The sequence below is a fragment of the Ranitomeya imitator genome, chromosome 1 (assembly GCF_032444005.1).
Source record: "Ranitomeya imitator isolate aRanImi1 chromosome 1, aRanImi1.pri, whole genome shotgun sequence".
Lineage (NCBI taxonomy): Eukaryota > Metazoa > Chordata > Amphibia > Anura > Dendrobatidae > Ranitomeya > Ranitomeya imitator.
The window spans coordinates 76755068-76775752 of record NC_091282.1 but is presented as its reverse complement, the minus strand read 5'-3'; the positions used below and the strand labels follow the sequence as shown (position 1 = coordinate 76775752).

General features: G+C 47.5%; 1 protein-coding gene across 2 annotated transcripts in view; it reads right to left on the bottom strand.

Moving 5' to 3' along the window:
* Nucleotides 1–3382: 3382 nt before the first annotated feature.
* The window catches only part of DHX29 (DExH-box helicase 29), an 85899-nt gene continuing 68596 nt past the window's right edge, over nucleotides 3383–20685 (bottom strand). For both annotated transcript variants that reach the window (XM_069748326.1, XM_069748334.1), the window contains exons 21-28: nucleotides 20489–20564; nucleotides 13098–13322; nucleotides 12133–12269; nucleotides 7347–7437; nucleotides 6059–6364; nucleotides 5797–5928; nucleotides 5246–5342; nucleotides 3383–3648 (exon numbers count right to left, since the gene is read on the bottom strand). In XM_069748326.1, the coding sequence (XP_069604427.1) occupies nucleotides 3599–3648; nucleotides 5246–5342; nucleotides 5797–5928; nucleotides 6059–6364; nucleotides 7347–7437; nucleotides 12133–12269; nucleotides 13098–13322; nucleotides 20489–20564 (1114 nt within the window). In that variant the 3' untranslated portion in view covers nucleotides 3383–3598. The remainder of the gene's footprint in view (nucleotides 3649–5245; nucleotides 5343–5796; nucleotides 5929–6058; nucleotides 6365–7346; nucleotides 7438–12132; nucleotides 12270–13097; nucleotides 13323–20488; nucleotides 20565–20685) is intronic.

Below are 20685 nucleotides of genomic sequence, written 5' to 3'. Positions count from 1 at the left end.
ACAGCTACAGTTCTCCAATCACACAAGTTTTTTGGTATAATACATGGCTGGTCTCTGGAAATCATTTTCTTAAGGAGCGTTGCCACCTAGTGGTCAACTTAAGTAACAATTTTTTACTAATCAAAAAGATCTCTATTACTAACTAGATGGTGGCCCGATTCTAACGTATCGGGTATTCTAGAATATGTAGCTAGTATATAGCACAGGCTACATACTATACTGCACAGTGACATAGTATATAACACAACCGAAGTAGTATATAACAGAGCTACGTAGTATGTAACACAGTGTACGTAGTATATAGCAGAGCTACGTAGTATATAACACAGCCACGTAGTATATAACATAGCCCCGTAGTGTATTGCACAGCTACGTAGTGTATTGCACAGGTACATAGTGTATTGCACAGGTACGTAGTGTATTGCACAGGCACGTAGTATATTGGTCAGCCACGTAGTATATAGCAGAGCCATGTAGTATGACATAGCCACATCATATATCATAGTATATTGCACTGCCACGTAGTATATAACAGAGCCACGTAGTATATAACAGAACCGACACAGCCACATAGTATATTGCACAGCTACGTAGTATATTGGACAGTCACGTTGTATATTGCACAGTCACGTTGTATATTGCCCAGCTACATCGTATATAGCACAGAGATGTAGTATATAACAGAGCCCACGCAGTATGTAACACAGCCCACGTAGTATATAGCAATGTGGGCACTATATGCGTGGTTAAAAAAGACTTAAAATAAAAACTAAACATATACTCACCTCCCGAAGGCCCCTTGTAGTCCTGGCGCCTGTGTGCGGTGCACGCAACAGGTCCCAGGGTTGGTATGAGCGCAGGACCTGTGATGACGTCGCGGTCACATGACCGTGACAACATGGCAGGTCCTTCTCGCATAGCATCCTTGGCACCGGAACCTGCCGCTTGCACTGCCGAGGACAGCAGGTGATGTCGGAGGGTGAGAATAACCTTTTTTTTAATTATTATTATTTTTAACATTAGATCGTTTTACTATTGATGCTGCATACGCAGCATCAATAGTAAAAAGTTGGTCACACAGGGTTAATAGCTGCGTGAATCAAGTGCATTACACCGCCCTCTGTTAACTCTGGCATTAACCGTGTGAGCGCTCAGCGCTGACTGCAGGGCAGTAAAGCAGCGGCTATTTCGCTGCCAGACTATGGTCGTCGCTGATTGGTCGTGGCAATGGTCGTGGGCGTTTTGCCACGACCAATCAGCGACTTGGATTCCATGACAGACAGAGGCCGCGACCAATGAATATCCGTGACAGACAGACAGAAAGACAGACGGAAGTGACCCTTAGACAATTATATAGTAGATAACTGATAAATGGTATATTGAATTTCCGCTGGCTTTCACCTACGGGTTCTGTGATTTTCACAGATAGAACTCGTCCCCATTATAATTTATGGAAAATTTCACATTTCTTTGCAGATCGCGTGTCCACACAAAAAAAAAAAAAAAATCACACTGACATGTCTATTTTCGATCTGAGTCACAGATCAAAATTACTTATATAAGTCTATGGGTCGGTGATTAACATTGCAATGAATAGAAACTTTGTAGTTTATTTACTTTTTGATACGAGAAAATCACTGAAGAAAACACTGATGGTAAACCTGGCACTGAACAAAAACACTGGTGAAAATCAGATGAAAAAAATACGCTGATGAACAACGGGTCCGTGTTTTTATATAAAACCACTGATGTCTGAATGAGGCCTTGAATAGAATATTGCACTTCAAGAAGTTGCTAATGTTTCTATCAAATGTGGTGGAACTGACAAATTTTTCATGGTGGTCGTTTTCTTCACCAGGTTTCTGTCCTGATGAAGAGGTCCTGGCGATCTCGAAACGCGTTGACCCTGTAAACCAGTTTTATGAATAATTTTCTTCCGTTGGTAACCATTGTGGATTCATCAGCAGTATCAGGAGTGACATCTCTCTCCCGATCCTTTCCCACTGTTTGGTTCTTCTAGTGACCGATGTCCTTTGCGCAGCTGACATCTATTTCATGCCAGTTACATGTTGTTCTGTAGCAACTATATAAGGTGAGTGGATCCTTTTCCTTGCCACCTTTTTGTTACCATTTAAGACCCTTTTTGCGCTTTCTTTCTTTCTTTTTTTCCCGGTTTCATGGTTTGTTGTTTCAAAAATTAAAAACCTTAGCCCTTTCCCGCTACAGACAGTTCTTGTTTTTTTTTCCACTTACCGTACATTTTGACTCCCCTTCTTCAAAGAGTGATACATTTTATATTTAATTAGCGGTCATATGCCTTTAACATCGGCGGATGGAGCGGTGCTCCGCCAAGGCTGTTAACCTGTTAAATCCCGCTGACAATCTCGGACAGTGGGATTTAACATGCACCGGCTGGGCACACGTCAATCCACACTCCCATGACGTGATTGCGGTGAGCAGATGGGTTGACATGACAGCCAAGGGTCTGTTGATGGGTGGGTCATCAGCAGATTACCTGTCATTACGATCCTCCTAAGCTTTAAAAATGTTAAACAATAAAAAAAAAATTTAAATACACGTTTGGTATTGCTGGGTTCAGAAATGTCCAATCTATCAAAATCTAAAATAAATTAAACCAATTGGTAAACGACATAACGAGAAAAAAATCGAAACGCCACAATTATGTTTTTTTGGCTGCCGCAATAAAATGCAATAACAGGCGATCGAAACATTGTATCTACCCCAAGAATTGTATCGGTAAAAATAGCTTACAGGTCTCAGAAAATGGCGACAAAAAACAAAAACTTTTTTTTTTGTATAAATTTCAGATTTTTTTTTTCACAACTTAAATTAAAAATAAACTATACATGTTTGGTATCTGCGTACTCGTACTGACCCAGGGAATCATATTGTTCGGTCAGTTTTACTGTATAGTGAACATGGTGAAAAAAGAAAAAAACAATTGAGGAATTGCCCTTTTTTTGCAATTTCACCACACTTGGAATTATTTTCCCGTTCTCCAGTACACTATATGGTAAAATCAATGTTGCCATTCAAAAGTAAAGCTCGTCCCACAAATAATAAGTCTTCATATGGCTATATTGACGGAAATATAAAAAAGGTTATGGCTCTTGGAAGAAGGGGAGGAAAAAAGAAAATGGCCCGGGGGTGAAGAGGTTAAGGGTCTCCTATGAAGCCCAGCCACAAGTTCTGCTTCATAGGAGTACAAAGATGGCAGAAGGGCTGATCGGCTACGGATATCGGTGCGTCATCCTGATCGTGCCTCCAATATGCCTGTTAGTGATTGACGGTGGCATTTTTTGGGTTAAACAGCAGAGTTCGCTGGTGGAAGTGATACTGACATAATCCACCACGGCAGATATAAATATGGCACTCTGTTTATTTGAAAAGCATTAAATCATGAACAGAACAAAGTGATTCTTAATATTCTCCTCAATGCTGCATGCAACATTGATAAGAGGAAGAAACCTCGTCGCACATGGCAGAGCTGAAATACCACAGGATTTAAATGTCCGCGTCTCTGCCGGGCTGGTGACGTCTTCGCACAGCAATCCTTGGGATTGGAATCATATCGGCTTCACTTTTCTATTTTGATAAGTTCCTTGATGACTTGTAAAATCTCATCGTCTGTAAAATACCAAGACAGGGACTGTAAGACATTGCTACAGAGTAAGAAATCCAGTTAAGAGAAACAACAGGATAAAGTCAATTCCCCCGAAAAATGGGCAGCAAGTGACCGCGCCGTGCTCATCCAAGGGCTGGGTCTTGTATTGGAGCTCAACCCCATTCATATCAATGATGCAAAACCACTATCATCCCATGGACACCCACAAAACTTAACTAAAACCATTTATATGTTCATATAGGGGACTTGGCCCCTATAAAAATCTGACTTGTAGTGAAGATTTGTTTTATAACAAAACAATGGGGTTTGTTTTTGGAAATGTAAATGGTCCTCGGTGCCCCCTTGGTGTGAGCAGAAGTTTGGTGCATCGTTCCATCCCCTCAATTAACATCCTCCGCACCGCTCTGTATGCTGATTGACAGCGTTTGTTTTGGAGAAATCTCAGCCCTGCACACACTGACACTGCCGGGACCAAGCACACACAGTGTCAGTGTGTGTGGATACGTTCTCATCCCTCTCCTGTCTGCACCGGCTGCCCACTGTACACAGGATCAAACTTTCAATGCCTACCCTACATTCACTCTGAGTTAGGTTGGTGTGAATCTGTTTGCACACCCTGGTCTATCAGCCATGTTAGTAATTTGCAGCTGCAGGAAGAGAGTAATCTTAAGCCGCAGGAAGGGAGCCTGGAGAACCTCTTCTTACCCGACGGCATTCACAGCTCTCCTTTTGATTAGCCGGACTGGTGCGACGTCATCGTTGAAGCGTGACCCACAAGTGACGTCGCACTAGGCCAGTTCATCATCAGAAGAGTGGCAGATGCCATCAGGTAAGAGTTGGTCCTTCCACTTCCATCTAGCGGCCACAGACAACCGTCATAGCTGAAGGACTGGACGGGCAAATCAATTCACACTAACATTAATTTGCTACGGAATTTACCAAAAAGTTTGGCACCGCCAAAATCTGCTGGTTTTTAAAAATCCAATTTGCTCGGAACCAGTAAAATGTCAAAGGCTGTTATCTTGCTGGAACTTTTTTGGCTAGCAAATGTTTTAAAAAATAATAATAATAATTATAATGAAAAAAACAAAACAAAAACAAAAGTATTATACTCACCTTGCCCGTTCCCGACTGTCCCACCACTGACTCCAATATATATACCGGTATATTTTTTTTTTTAGATTTTACTCTTTTGTGCCTGCGAAAATGACCAGGTCAGTCAAGAGAAGGAGACAACAGCCAGAGGGACCGAGTCAGCGATGGACTGTGTCGGCATAGGGACAGGTGAGGGGTGGGAAGGGAATATTTTTTTCTTTTTTGTAAATGTTTTTTACTGGCAATCAGGGCACACACATGAAATAAATTTAATGCAAATTGAATTTCTCTTGGACAAGTCTGCCTGAATGTGAATCTCATCAGATTGATCTTCCAGTCCTGAGGTTGTGTCCCCCATAATTCATTCCTGGTTCAGCGCCTGTTCACACACTGCTCCAGTGATCGGCCTTCTGATGGCTACATTCTTTTCAGGCTGGAGATGATTAGTACCTTTTTTTCTCTTCTTTGAGTACATGCTTTCATGTAGAATAATGCAATAGTTACCTTCAAGAGACATTTTGGGGTTTTGTAGCTTTTTCTTTAGAACAGAGTCAATTAAAACGCGCAATTCCTTAAAGATGACAGCGATCTTTACAGGAGCCTGTGTGGGGAAACAGAACGAATGCTGTGACAAGACTTCCTAGACCTGAATACACACATAGATACAAGCTACATACATATTTCACCAGGGGCAGGGAGGCTAAATCAGTTTGTCCTACTACAAAGGGGAGAGGCTTCTGCTGCAGCTGTACACCCTACAGTGAGGAAGAGTATGGGGACATGGCTGTGCTCCTGAGTGTCACAGAGAAAGTTTATTTATATATTTCTCATTTTTGATTGTAATAAGATACAAAATTTGATCAAACAAACGCAAAAGATTAAGGGAAGAAGTGTCAGGGTAGATATTTTTTTCTGTATCTATTAGGATAAGATGTGTACTGAGTTGTTAGAGGTCATGGAAAAAACCCATATACATACCCATATTCCCATATTACTTTATTTTCGGGGAAAAAAAAACACACAAAATACATTATGGTACAAATCAAGTTTAATACCTGAAACTGGATCCAGTCGTCTACGGTCAGCAGTCGCTCCCGATGTTGTACAGCGATATCACCTCCAAACAGAAGTATCGGAAAGGGGGACACCAGAGTTGTTTCTCTGAGGAAGATCTTGGAATATTTCACCTGGGAAGATCCCGAAGACACAATGAAAGTAGCTATGGTGTAAAATAGGCCTTTATGATTCCCGATACTGTGAGATGCTATGGATGGCACCGACATGTCCACTATATAAGCAGACTGACGCTCGTCTCACCTTCTCCTGGTACAGCAGCCAGCCATAGGTCTGGAGGTCTCTGTTCACAGACGATGGGTGCACTTGTGCTTTTCCTTGCGCCGTTTCCACCATGCACGCCAATTTCTCGGCGATATCCACTGATTTGGTGAACAGGATCTTCCCGACGTTGTCATACAGACCAGCGGCCAGAATGGCTTTAAGAAGTGACATCTCCTCTGTAGACATTTTTCCTTTCTTGTCCAGAGTTGATTGAACGCCATTTGTGGATCTGGAGCATTCGAAGCCCGCTGCCCTCACTAAGCGAATCAACTCCTGCTTCACATCCTTCAGGAAATAGTAAGACATGTACTTTACAGAAAGCATCCTGCCCCTTGGCTGCATGGAGATTGGCACGGGTGTACACAGGATATATTCAGAGGCAAGATGTCTGATCCCCACGCAAACCACAGATTTACTTCAACGTAATGAATGACTCTAGAGTTTAGGGTTTGTTCCCAAATCTCATCCACATGCTCCACAGAAAAACCTCAGCATAAATTGACTGGTGCTGCGGATGTGTCAGCCTCCTAGTGACAGCAGCATAACCCATGGTCCTGTGTCCCCCAATGAGGCGAAGGAGAAATGTGCAGCATGTCAATTTACATGGCGGATATCACTGCTGATTTTACATGTGCACCTCGTGCTTCCCACAGCATCACTGGCGCCTCTTCTAATTAGCAGGCATCATTACATCGTTACAAGATCCATGCATCATGTCATGGAGGCCTACAAGTCAGAAGAGACGCAGGAGGTTTGCTGGGCTCTGGTCCGGACTAGCAGTATGGCCACTGGGCAAGGGTCTTGCATATTTTGCTTAACTGTAGGGACTTGTCCTCATTTATTTTTATTTATTATACCTTTATGTCTTTTAAATGTTATTTTACCTGGGTTTCCGGTCTGTTCTTATTCCCACGCTCATGATCTTTAGTAAAGATGTAATCTTTTTTTTTTTTAATCTCTACATGCTTGGATTTCTATCATGTATCTGCTTTTACTGATTCCTTGATCCCCTTTTAGCATTTCAGAGAGAGGACACGTAGGGGACGCACATGCACGCGGCTACCTCCATTGTATTTTATGGGAGTTGTGCAAAGAGTCGATTGTTTCATAACTACAATTAAAATCACTGGATGCATGAATGGCCAACACAGCTTTCCCAATGCTGTTATCTTGGGTACATCCTTGCACCCATATTGCTTTATGGGACTATTAGTCCATTCCATCTTAATACTCAACATACTATTAGAATGGAAAACCACTGTAATACCTCTATAGTTAAAAGCGCCTTTCTGTTTAAAAAGTTCTTCCTACAGTAAGTCATCTCTGAGCTGTAACCGTCGGCTCGGATCATCTTCCACCTGTGAAGACAGAGGGAATTTCTAGCAAGAAACACATCTATGTGATGAAGGATGGGATAACACAATCCTATAGACTACAAGAATCCTACACATGTATATATACAAAGTCCAGTTCATCTGATATGCACAATATAGGTCTACAAAGCAGTGGACAGGGTATATAGTACAAGTGCTCTCAGACCAGGATGCAATTTCTGGACACATGCGTTTATAAGAGTGAAGGGTTTTTATATACTGACCCATTTGTCAAAAAGACAGACAGGAATAATGTTTTACATTTTTCCAGTGAACATCCACGGAGAATGGTGGAGTCCCTCCCATGAAGCCAACTCCTAAGAGTCAGGAGGATTGTCTCGAGTGACTCTCTTATAGATTTGAGGCTTAAAGGGAACCTGTCACCCCGTTTTTTCAGATTGAGCTATAAATACTGTTAAATAGGGCCTGCGCTGTGCGTTACTATAGTGTATGTAGTGTACCCTGATTCCCCATGTATGCTGAGAAATACATTACCAAAGTCGCCGTTTTCGCCTGTCAATCAGGCTGGTCTGGTCAGGTGGGCGTGTTCACAGCGCTCTTTTCTTCCCCAGCTCTCCGTTGGTGGCGTAGTGGTGTGCGCATGTCCAAGGTCCGAATTCCCTGCGCCCACGTGAAGAAACAGCGCGCGATCTGCGCTGTCATCCCTTTCATCGGTGGGGGCGGCCATCTTCCTGGGGCCGCGCGTGCGCAGATGGAGTGCTCTGCTGCACGGGGCTTCAGGAAAATGGCCGCGGGATGCCGCGCGTGCGCATTAGAGATCGCGGCGGCCATTTTCCCAAAGCCGAGTTTGCATCTCGGCTTTGGGAAAATGGCCGCCGCGATCTCTTGTGCGCACGCGCGGCATCCCGCGGCCAATTTCCTGAAGCCCCGTGCAGCAGAGCACTCCATCTGCGCACGCGCGGCCCCAGGAAGATGGCCGCCCCCACCGATGAAAGGGATGACAGCGCAGATCGCGCGCTGTTTCTTCACGTGGGCGCAGGGAATTCGGACCTTGGACATGCGCACACCACTACGCCACCAACGGAAAGCTGGGGAAGAAAAGAGCGCTGTGAACACGCCCACCTGACCAGACCAGCCTGATTGACAGGCGAAAACGGCGACTTTGGTAATGTATTTCTCAGCATACATGGGGAATCAGGGTACACTACATACACTATAGTAACGCACAGCGCAGGCCCTATTTAACAGTATTTATAGCTCAATCTGAAAAAACGGGGTGACAGGTTCCCTTTAATGAGATGTGCCAAAAATTTCTGGCGAGAGGATATCCTAAGGAGGACCTGGATACATTCAAAATTAAAGCATTGTCTAAAGGAAGAGATGAGCTCCTTACTCCCAAGGTTGCTATAGAATCTAATAAGAGGATACCATTTGTGACAGCATTTAATGGTTTGAGTGGCCAGATCTCGGATGTGATTCGAAGGCACTGGTCACTTCTGGGTAGGGGACATGACAATGTGAGTGAGTTTCAGTCGCCCCCACTATTCTCATATAGCAGAAATAGAAATCTGAAGGACGAGCTGGTGGTGTCTGATGTGGGCAGCTCAAGGAGGGATCCGCAGACTACTTTAAGCCGTCCGAGCCTGGGTAATTTTCCCTGTCTCGGATGTGCAAGCTGCAATAACTTAATTAAAGGGGCATGTTTTTATCATCCCCACACTGGAAAAAAGTATATGATACGGAAACGGTATACATGCAGAAGTAGTTTTGTGGTCTACATCCTTAGCTGCCCGTGTGGTCTCTACTATGTAGGGGAGACCACAATGGACGTCAAAGCGAGAATTTCAAAGCATAAAAGTACTATTAGAACAAATTTGATTGACCTTCCAGTACCTAGGCACTTCCATGAGTTAAGGCATTCGGTTGATCAGCTAAGATACCGAGTCATAGATGATGTACCTATGCCAAGACGGGGTGGCGATCGGGTTTCCCTTCTGAAGAGAAAAGAATTGAAATGGATCTATGAGCTTGATACTCTTTCTCCAAAAGGCTTAAATATTGATTATCAACAAAGTTGTCTCCTTTTGGGCCTTTGTGGTACCTTATCATAGTAACATAGTAACATAGTTAGTAAGGCCGAAAAAAGACATTTGTCCATCCAGTTCAGCCTATATTCCATCATAATAAATACCCAGATCTACGTCCTTCTACAGAACCTAATAATTGTATGATACAATATTGTTCTGCTCCAGGAAGACATCCAGGCCTCTCTTGAACCCCTCGACTGAGTTCGCCATCACCACCTCCTCAGGCAAGCAATTCCAGATTCTCACTGCCCTAACAGTAAAGAATCCTCTTCTATGTTGGTGGAAAAACCTTCTCTCCTCCAGACGCAAAGAATGCCCCCTTGTGCCCGTCACCTTCCTTGGTATAAACAGATCCTCAGCGAGATATTTGTATTGTCCCCTTATATACTTATACATGGTTATTAGATCGCCCCTCAGTCGTCTTTTTTCTAGACTAAATAATCCTAATTTCGCTAATCTATCTGGGTATTGTAGTTCTCCCATCCCCTTTATTAATTTTGTTGCCCTCCTTTGTACTCTCTCTAGTTCCATTATATCCTTCCTGAGCACCGGTGAACGAAAACTTGACTTTTCGGTCAGGGCAGGAAGAGGTTGGCTCTGAGGATGTCGGGTGTGAGAACACACAGGATGATGATGACAAGGTTGTAGACCCCACTTACTGTCAACCCCCAGTTCGCCAGTCCCTGAGGTCAGCAGAGGAGGTGGGGGAGGATGCTAGTAACATAGTAACCGGTTACCGATAACATAGTTATCGGTGTATTATTGTTTTTAATTCTATTATATACTGTTTATTTTTGTTAGGGGTGGTCTCATTAACAGTTGCCGTTTAGATCTGTCCTATATATACAAAATGTAGCCTCTTGATCAATTTGATCTGAATAGAATGTGGCTGTTCGCCTGATATCTACCTTAATCCGTTTTTTATAAATTGTGATTTTTTTCCCCTTTTTTTCCCCTTTTTCTGCTTGGATGTATTTTTTCCAGGATAAAAAAATATATGTCTATGGAGTTAATGTGCCTGCTCTCGTCAGATCGCAAATGCTAAGCAGCTTGAGGCTGGGCAAGTACCAGCATGGGAGACTGGCTGGGAATCCCTGGTACCAAAGGTGTTTGTGATCTATGTATGTCCTTGCAAGGAGTTTGATACGGACTGAGTTTAGGCTATCATGATGGTTGTTTTTTTCTGTGTATATGTCGTCTCTCATTACAGGCCCATATGAAAAGATGTAAATATTTAAAATGACGGATCACATAATATAGGAATAGTCGATATTGGGGATAAATATATAAGGTGTCCAGTGGAGAAATGTTATATTGTATACCGTTGTATACTATGGACCTGGAGAGGAAAAAATACTATACCTAGCTATGAGCCTGGATGTACTTTTGCGCGCTGATTGTAGCGCTATGTGACCGCTCACTGGAGCCATCTATCATGAAGAAGTCTATGGAGCATTACTGTGTCAGGTGCAGTTGCCGATTAAATAGATTCAGTGTGCTGGATTCCGTCATTATAGCGCTATAGGACCGCTCACTGGAGCCATCTGTCATGAAGAGATCTATGGAGAATTCCTCTGTCATGCGCAGTTGCCGACTATATGGACTCAGTGTGCTGATTGTGCTGGAGTCCGGGACTGCGACATGCGCATATGAGCTACGGACAGGGATAATGTCACGGACATGCGCAATACAATGTGCACCATTGGACAAGAGTGGGCGGTGTTTGTTTACTACTGACATGTGGACCAGCAGCCTATGAACTAGCGCGGTGAGGAGCGCTGCATGCTGGGCATATGTCGATCACATGATCTAAGATTTAGAAGCTGATTGGACTGCTCCTGTTCTGAACACGCCCACAATGCCATGACGATCGTGGATGCAGTACCCGGATTGGTGCGAGTGATATTTGTTTACATTGTGGACTTTGGGGACTTATTGGGGATTTATGAGTGTGATATAATAGCGGCGAGCGATCAGAGGTAGTTGGACTATGTTAGCGGCTAGTATATATAGGGGGCTGGCAATGTGGGACTGTTTTTATATGTGTATATGTATGTTGCACTATGATGTATTGTTTCCAGGTGTATGGAGCCACGCCATTGGTTGCTTGTTAATTAATGGGTTTGGCCTAAGGGTATATAATGGTGGTTGTATTGTCTTTTCACTATGCTTGAAAAAGGTCCACGGACCGAAACGTTGCAGATGGCAGAATAAATATGGGAGCTGTTTTTTTCACAATTGCTGTGGTGCTGTCCTTCTCTTCATGCGCTTCAGGGTATATAGTACGGCAGTGTCTGTAGCGGCCATCAGTGCAGAACACAAGTCTTTTGGAGTAAAATCCATCGATGTGACTCCAATAGAAAGAAACTGCATCATCGGAGATCGCTTATTCCAAAGTGTAAGATGACTGATTAATGCATTAACAATTAAGCTGCTGCAACATTCACAATGGAGCGTAATGAACCCTACGTGGGGACCCTAACACTATCACATCTTTCCGTCAAAGAAGCGGTGACTTCAGTAATAGAATTTTATATATATAGCGAATATCTCAATGTACAAATTCTTATAGTCAATGAGGCATTACTTGCTCATAGCCCAATACTTTGTGATGTCTCCAATGAGGACTTACCCTATGTAGGCACTGAAGATGGTGAGATGATCAGAGTTAGCCAGAGCCATGGAGGACTTTGCCACGTCCGCTTCATCCTTTCTACCAATAGGTGTCATGAATGGAGTTTTCTCAGTCATGGTGGCAGCCAACGTTGCCTGTTATAAGGGAAGAGTCATTAAAATGCAGCTGCCCCTAGAGTTAGGAAGCCATCAGTGATGAAGTGTTGCTCACGGGCTTAGTATTCAGACAAGGTCCGTACACTTTACAAGAATGTCGGATTGTCTTGATGTGTCTTGATGTGCGCTCGAGGTCTGTGAGATGTTCTTCATCAGAGGTCAAGTACACATGAAAGTTCACATTCTCTTGGTCCAGCGTTCAACTTTGATACTCCATGACATCTGCACCAGGACAGTGCAAACACGAATGCCAGAGTCCTGAGTGCCTGGCACCATTGCTAGACCTCGGCACATGGTGTGAACTTCCTAGGCTGGCACTCAAATACCTGCATCCTGGGCGCCGCTTGTGACCACCTGCAATAATGAGGCACGCAAGAGACGACCAGGATGCCATGACGTGGAGGCTTAGTAATAGTAAGAAGCCCTCAGGAAGGCGACATCTGTGTGCTGGCCGAGGAAGTTTGCAGGACGCTGGACCAGTAATATTTTTTCTCATTTCTAATGTCTTGCCCAAAGTTTAGTTAATAAGGGAAACGGGCGCTCGACAGAAGTGTCTGACAGCGACCTCCTCCCCTCTCTCCAATGAGAACACATGCTCAGACGGACCGAGTGTGCATGTCTGTGGGGAGGCTGTGTTGCTGGCTGAACGCTCAGCTATTAATTCCAACTTTAGAACTTTTTTATAACATCTGAACAGTGGAAAAAAATTTATTAAGATTGGAATTGCCAGTTACCATTGTAAGATCTGCTGTTATATGAACCCGTCTTCTCATGTCGCAAAAAAAAACGCCAATCAGAAATTCTTACCACCGCGTCCAGGCAGCCGAAAATAGCCCCAAATATCAGCATCTTTCCGATCTTCACATTGACCGGCAGAGCGGCGAGGTGCTGACCTAGCGGGGTGAGCTGGGGCTGAGCGAGCTCGCAGGCTCCGATCTTCCGCAGTAAGCTCATGGCGTTACTGATGACGAGGAGCTGTGGAGGGTCCAATGCCTTCGATAAGAAATCCTCCGGAGAGCCGAGCTCACACTTCTGGAATTACCAACAGAGGAACAAGAACCATAGTGTGCAATAAACACAGGGTCGCTATTACACAGAACACTGATTTCATTAGCCTTGGGTCTTAAAGTGTTTTTTTATTGTATGAGATTAGTAAAAAGGCTGCGTTCATTATCAGAAACAGCGCCACTTCTGTCCATGGGCAGTGCCGGGTACTGCAGCTCAGATTGACAAAAGGAACATCTGCATATAATGAGGGGATCCTGCATGCATTAGGGGTCAGATTAACCGGGGAACAGTTTTACAGGTGACTGAGTGATTAGAGCTTTTATATTAAGATTTGAGCCATGGAGCGTTGGTCCTCAGCTTAAATCCGAGCCACCAAAGTATTAATATAATGTTATTGCTAATAGTCAGGCCGGGTTCAAGCCTTCATCGCTGATTCTGTCATTTTCACCGAAAAGAACAAAAAGCAGCATGTGGCGCTAGTTCCTCCAGTAAGATGATGGACGACGCCATAACAGAAAATCTGTTTCTTGGAGCCTCCATTCGGGGACACAGGAACCATGGGGTGTATGCTGCTGCCACTAGGAGGCTGACACTATGCAAATAAAAAAGTTAGCTCCTCCTCTGCAGTGTACACCCCACCGAATGGCATTATACTCTTCAGTTAGTGAGAAAGCAGTAGGAGATAAATAACAAGGTTGAAAAACCATAACCACAAACTTTAGAACTGAAAACGTGAGAACAGTCATAGAACATAGAAACTGAGAAACATTGGGAGGGAGCTGTGTCCCCCAATGGAGGCTTCAAGAAACAGATTTTACGGTAAGCAACCAAAAATCCTGTTTTCTTTATCGCCTCTCATTGGGGGACACAGGAACCATGGGACGTCCCAAAGCAGTCCCTAGGGCGGGAAAAACAGACTTCCATCAGGTCAGAGGACTCACCATTGCCGCCTGCAAGATCCTTCTGCCTAGGCTGGCGTCCGCTGAAGCATAGGTATTGACCTTGTAAAATTTGGCGAACGTGTGGATGGAAGACCAAGTTGCTGCTTTGCAAAGCTGTAGGGCGGAAGCCCTGTGGTGCACCGTCCAGGAAGCGCCGACTGCCCGGGTAGAGTGAGCCTTGATCCCAGGAGAGGGCACTCTATTCTTGACCCGGTAAGCCTCCAGAATTGCCGTTCTGATCCAGCGAGCAATAGTCGCCTTAGAAGCCTCTGCGCGTGCCATCAGGAATGACGAAAAGAGAATCCGTCTTCCGGAAAGCGGACGTTCTATCCAGGTAGATCCTCACTGCCCTGACGAGGTCCAGCTTGTTCAACGATCGCTCCAGAGGATGAGTCGGAGATGGACAAAAGGAAGGTAGAACGATGTCCTCGTTGAGGTGGAAACCACCTTAGGAAGAAAAGAAGGCGGAGGCCTGAAGACCACCTTGTCCTGGTGAATGACCAAGAACGGAGGACGGCAAGAAAGGGCCGCCAACTCGGAAACGCAGCGGATAGAAGTGATGGCCACAAGAAAGGCCACCTTCCAAGATAGAACTGAGAGGGGAATCTCCCTGAGAGGCTCAAAGGGGAACCCCTCAGAACGTCCAGCACAAGATTCAAATCCCATGAATCCACAGGGGCCCTATACGGAGGGACAGCATGGGCTGCTCCTTGAAGAAAGGTCTTAACCTGTGGCCGAGAAGCTAAAGTCTTCTGAAAAAGGATGGAAAGCACAGAAACCTGGCCCTTGAGGGAACTCAGAGCAAGGCCCGAATCCAGTCTAGCCTGAAGGAAGGCCAAGATGGAAGGCGGGGAAAAGGACATAGATGAAACGTGGTTGGACTCGCACCAACGGAAGTAAGCCTTCCAGGTACGATAGTATATCCTGGAAGACGAAGGCTTCCGAGCCTGGATCATGGTGAGAATCACCCGGTCTGAAAGGCCGGACGCTCTTAGAACTGCGGTCTCAACAGCAACGCCATTAAACTGAGCGACCGAGAATTCGGGTGGCAGATCAGACCCTGAGACAGCAGATCGGGCCTGTCTGGAAGGCGCCAGGGAGCGTCCGCGAGAAGGTTGACGAGCTACGTGAACCAAGCTCTCCTGGGCCAATCCGGGGCAATCAGAATGACCGGCATCCCTTCCGCTTTGATCTTTTTCAACAGTTTGGGAAGTAATGGAAGGGGTGGGAACAGGTAGGGCAGCACGAACAGTGACCAAGGAATGGCCAGAGCGTCGACGCCCACTGCAAGAGGATCGCGAGACCTGGAGACGAACTGCGGAACCTTCCTGTTCATTCGAGACGCCATGAGATCCATGTTCTGAGTCCCCCATCGAAGAAAAATCTGAAGGAAGACCTCCGGATGCAAGGATCATTCCCCTGTCGTGAGGCCCTCGCGGCTGAGGAAGTCGGCGGCCCAATTGTCCACGCCGGGGATATGCACCGCGGATATCACCGGAACCGTTGCCTCTGCCCAAAGGAGGATCTTGGATACCTCAGCAAGGGCCAAGGAGCTTCGAGTCCCCCCCTGATGGTTGACATATGCCACAGCCGTGGCGTTGTCTGTCTGGATCCGGATTGGCAGGCCCCTGAGAATCCTTTCTCAGTGGCGGAGGGACAGAAAGATGGCCCGAATCTCGAGGACATTGATCGGCAGAGTTGACTCGTGCGTAGACCAACGGCCCTGAACCGTTAGGTGGCGAAAAACCGCACCCCAGCCGAGCAGGCTGGCGTCCATCGTCACCACTTGCCAGTGAACTGGAAGGAAGGACCTGCCCTGGGAGATGAGAGGTGACGTCAGCCACTAGTTGAGAGACCGTTTGACCCGAGAAGAGAGTCGGATCGGACGATCCAGGGAGAAGACAGACCTGTCCCACTGAGACAGAATGGCTTGCTGAAGGGGTCGCGAATGAAATTGGGCGAACGGAATCGCTTCCAAAGTTGCTACCATCCTCCCCAGAACCTTCATGGCCGATCGGAGGGAGGGAGGCCGAGGACCCTGGAGCAAGCGTATGTCCCGACAAAGAGAGAATCTCTTGTTTTTGGGAAAGAAGACTTTGGTCTGACGAGTGTCGAAGAGCATGCCCAGAAAGATGATGTACTGAGAAGGAATAATATGGGCAGCACGGTGGCGCAGTGGTTAGCACTGCAGCCTTGCAGCGCTGGAGTCCTGGGTTCTAATCCCACCCAGGACAACATCTGCAAAGAGTTTGTATGTTCTCTCCGTGTTTGCGTAGGTTTCCTCCGGGCACTCCGGTTTCCTCCCACATTCCAAAGACATACTGATAGGGAATTTAGATTGTGAGCCCCATCGGGGACAGTGAAGATAATGTGTGCAAACTGTAAAGCGCTGCGGAATATGTTAGCGCTATATAAAAAAAAATAAAGAAAGAAAGGCAGGACTTCTTCCGGTTGACCAGCCACCCGAAACGGGCTAGGGTGTCGAGAACGATTGATGATGATGTCGTCGAGGTATGGAAATAGGACCAGGCCTCTGACCCTCAAGATGGTCATCAGCGCCGCCATGATCTTCGTGAAAACTCTTGGGGCGGTTGCGAGACCGATCGGCAGGGCGACGAACTGAAAATGTTCCTGGAGCACCGCAAAGCGCAGGAATCGGTGATGTCCGGGAAACATTGGGACATGGAGGTAGGCGCCCTGAATATCTATGGAACACAGAAATTCTTGAGCCTCCATGGAAGCAATTACTGAACGAAGTGTCTCAGACGAACTCTCCTGTTCAGCAATTTGAGGTCCAGAATGGGGCGAACCTTGCCGTCTTTTTTCGGTACCACAAAAAGGTTTGAGTAGAAACCTGTGAACCGGTCTTTTTCTGGGACAGGAACGATTACCCCGGCTTTGAGAAGAGAAGCGATGGCTGCGAAGAAACCCAGAACTAGAGCGGGATCTCTTGGAGGTCGGGATTCGAAGAAACGATCCCGGGGTCGTGAAACGAACTCTATCTTGAATCCCCAGGATACAACTTCCCTGACCCATGCGTCCTCTACTGAGGAGATCCAGACGTCCCTGAAGAAGAGAAGACGGCCGCCCAACCTGGGAGGTGGGCTGGGGTCTTGCCGAGAATCATGCCGAGGTGGATCTTCCAGTGCTGGGCCTGGAGGATCTACCCTGGGAGTAGCGAGGACGCCAGGACGGAGTGGGCCTAAAGGATACTGACTTCTTCTCCTGACGTGCCTGTGGCCTCTGTTGCTGCTGGGAAAAGGAGTTTGACGCCGCAAAGCGACGAAAAGGCCGAAATTGCCCTCTAGGAGGAGGGCGACGAGGTTTAGCCTGGGGAAGAAGAGAACTTGTACCCCCGGTGGTGTCCTTAATAATTTGGTCCAGCTTGGAACCAAAGAGACGTGAGCCTTGAAAGGGCAAACTGGCAAGGGACTTTTGGAAGATAAGTCCGCCTGCCAGGCCTTGAGCCAAACGGTCCGGCGGATGGCAACAGCATTGCTGGACACCTGAGCCGCACAAGACGCGGCATCCAGAGAGGCGGAGACCAGGTATTCACCAGCGTGGGAAATCTGGTTGGCAAGCTCCGCCAGCTGCCTGGGTAGAACCCCATCCAGGATGCCCCGACGGAGTTGTGTTGTTTGGCCCATTTGGATACGGATTTTGAAACCCAAGTGGAAGCAAAAGCCGGGCAAAGACTAGCTGCAGCCGCTTCAAAGGCTGACTTAATGAAAGATTCTATAACTCTATCTTTAGAATCCTTCAGGGATGCTCCGCCGGACAGTGGAAGCACCGTGTTGGTGGACAGCCTGGAAACCGGGGGATCCACCGAGGGAGAGACCGTCCAATTGGCGGTAAGTTCTGGAGAAAAAGGATGTAACACGCCAAGGCGTTTTCCCCTCTGAAAACGTCTGGTCGGGTTCTCTCTTTCTCTGGTCATGATTTCCTCGAATTCGGGATGAGGAGCGAAAAACTTGGAAGGAGGTTTAGCCCGTCTAAACGAAACCGCCTGATCTGTGGGTTCCGTAGAGGGATCCTTGATACCACAGGTTTGATTTATCGCCCCAATGAGATTCTGGACCATATCCCTCATGGTGGCGATTTGGTTAGAATCCAGCTCCGAAATATCCTCCGAGGGCGCATCGGAGAACGCCTCGCCAGACTCAGGGGAGGAGGATCGGGAGGACGCCGACCGCAGAGGAGGGCCGTGTGGCAAGATGGAGCGGGAAGAGGACTCAGACCGTCGTTCCTGTCTGGACCTTTTGCGGCTTATCATGGGGGGCTCGGACGGAGGCTCCTGGGACCCGCTGGCTACTGCGGGGGTCTGCGGAGGTAATCGATCCAGCACGGACACCAGAGTTTGAGACACCTGTGTTAGATCGGCCACCGATTGTGACAGAGAGAAAGCCCAGCCTGGGATGGGGGGTATCACTCTCGGGCGGAACGGCCGGGGGAACCTGGGCGGTGGGAACAATCGGGTTGCTGCAGGCCTGACAGAGCGGACAGGACTGACGTGAGGGAAGTTTGCAGTTACAGGACGAACATGCAAAGTGCTTGACTAAGGTAGAAGAGGAAGAAGTAGGAGGACGAGAGCGGCCCCCTTTAGAGGTAGACATATTGAAAAGGGTCCCTGAAGAAAATGCCAGAGGGTTAGGGGACAGGGGAGTGTCAGTCTGCAGTGCAGAGCTACTCACGGCCGACGAGAAAGCGGACCGGCTTGCGGTGTGGATCTCTGGAGAGGAAGCCCAGCCTGTAAAGCTCCTGCTGCAATCTGCACAGATGGTGACCGCTGAACAGATACCAGGTGGAGGAGGGCCAAGGTCGGGTTCTCTGTAGGAATGTGCGCTCTGGAAGTGTGGAGCGCGACTGTGGCGCCAAGCAGCGGCGCAGGTGGAAGGGGCAGAGTCAGCCGAGATGGCGCCGGTTACAAGGCAGAGATGGTCGGGCGGGAGAAAGCCCGCCCGATGAAGGCGGAAGTGGGCGGAGAGCGGCACCGGAACTAGGCCCGGGCCGAAGCCGGGGCCTAAATTAGAGGCCGGCGACCGTCGGACAGAAAGGGCCGCGGCGCCGGAGCAGTGCGCTGCAGTAGAAAAAAACGGCGTGGCAACCTGCCAAGGCTGCCCCGCTGGAGAAGATAGGGCGGCCGCAGTGAAAACCCGCGGCGCCAAGCAGTGCGCCGCAGGGAGAAGCGGCGCGGCAGCCTGTCAGGGCTGTTGCGCTGGAGATTGTAGTGCGGCCCCATTAAGACCGCGGCGCCGGGGCAGTGCGCCGCAGGCAGAAGCGGTACAACAGCCTGCTTCACAGGAGAAGGTGGTGTCCTGAAAACCGGATAGAAGACACAGGGCCGCAGTTGCCACGTGGAGAAAGGAAACGCGCCTGCCTGTGAAAGCCACTGCGCGACGCAGCAATCCCGTGCCGTGCCGCTGCATTTAGATGCAAACGACGACCAGGTATTCTGGGAGCCCCTAGCAAGACCCCCCCTATGAAAGATCCGGGATAGGATGAGATGGGGAAATACTCACCTTAAACATCCCACGCCGGTACTAACCTGAAAGAGGTATGAGACGTCCAGGGAGCTGGTAATGGACGTCCTCGTCTCCGCAACCGACAGGCTGTGGTGGGCGAGTGGGTGGGGGACGGAGCCAGGACCGGACTTCTGAGCACGCTTGTGTGCCAGGATCATGGTTCTGCTGAGGGATCTATGAGGATACGGGGTGGCAGTACACACCGTACTCATAGTCCGCCTTGTGGGACTACAGGTGTGACTGCTCACCCTGTATCCCTCCAAAAAAACCTGAAAAGAAATGACGCACATTGAGGTAGATAAGGGTCTAATGAAAGACCCGTGTCCACCTCCTACTGACACTAAGCTAAACTGAAGAGTATAATACCAGTCGGTGGGGTGTACCCTGCAGAGGAGGAGCTAACTTTTTAATTGCATAGTATCAGCCTCCTAGTGGCAGCAGCATACACCCCATGGTTCCTGTGTCCCCCAATGAGAGGCGATAAAGAAAACTCGTTTTCCTAATGCAGGCCTTTAGCTACAGCTAAAACCGGCCTTTAGCTACAGCCTCCAGGTCGAGCCTGGTTTGTAGTGTGAACACTGGCTGATAAGGAGGACATTCTGTATTTATCATAGGGGGAGACTGCAGACGCTAACCTCCCGGCCGTCACACCACGTCTACACGCTGGAGGCAGCGATACATTACGACCAGGCTTCTGCATTGTGGTTAGTAATGTGGCAGACCTCACCATGATGTGGAGACACAGTTCCTCTAAGGGGACCCGTAATATCTCTGGCACGGAGTAATCCATAAAGCTGTGAAACCTGTGAGGAGAAACATGCAGGTGACATTGAACGTGCGGTACATTACAGGAGACGTGGCCGGAAGGAGGATCGATAGTCCTGAGGAAATCTAAGTGTTCCCCAAACAGCCGCAGCCATGTAC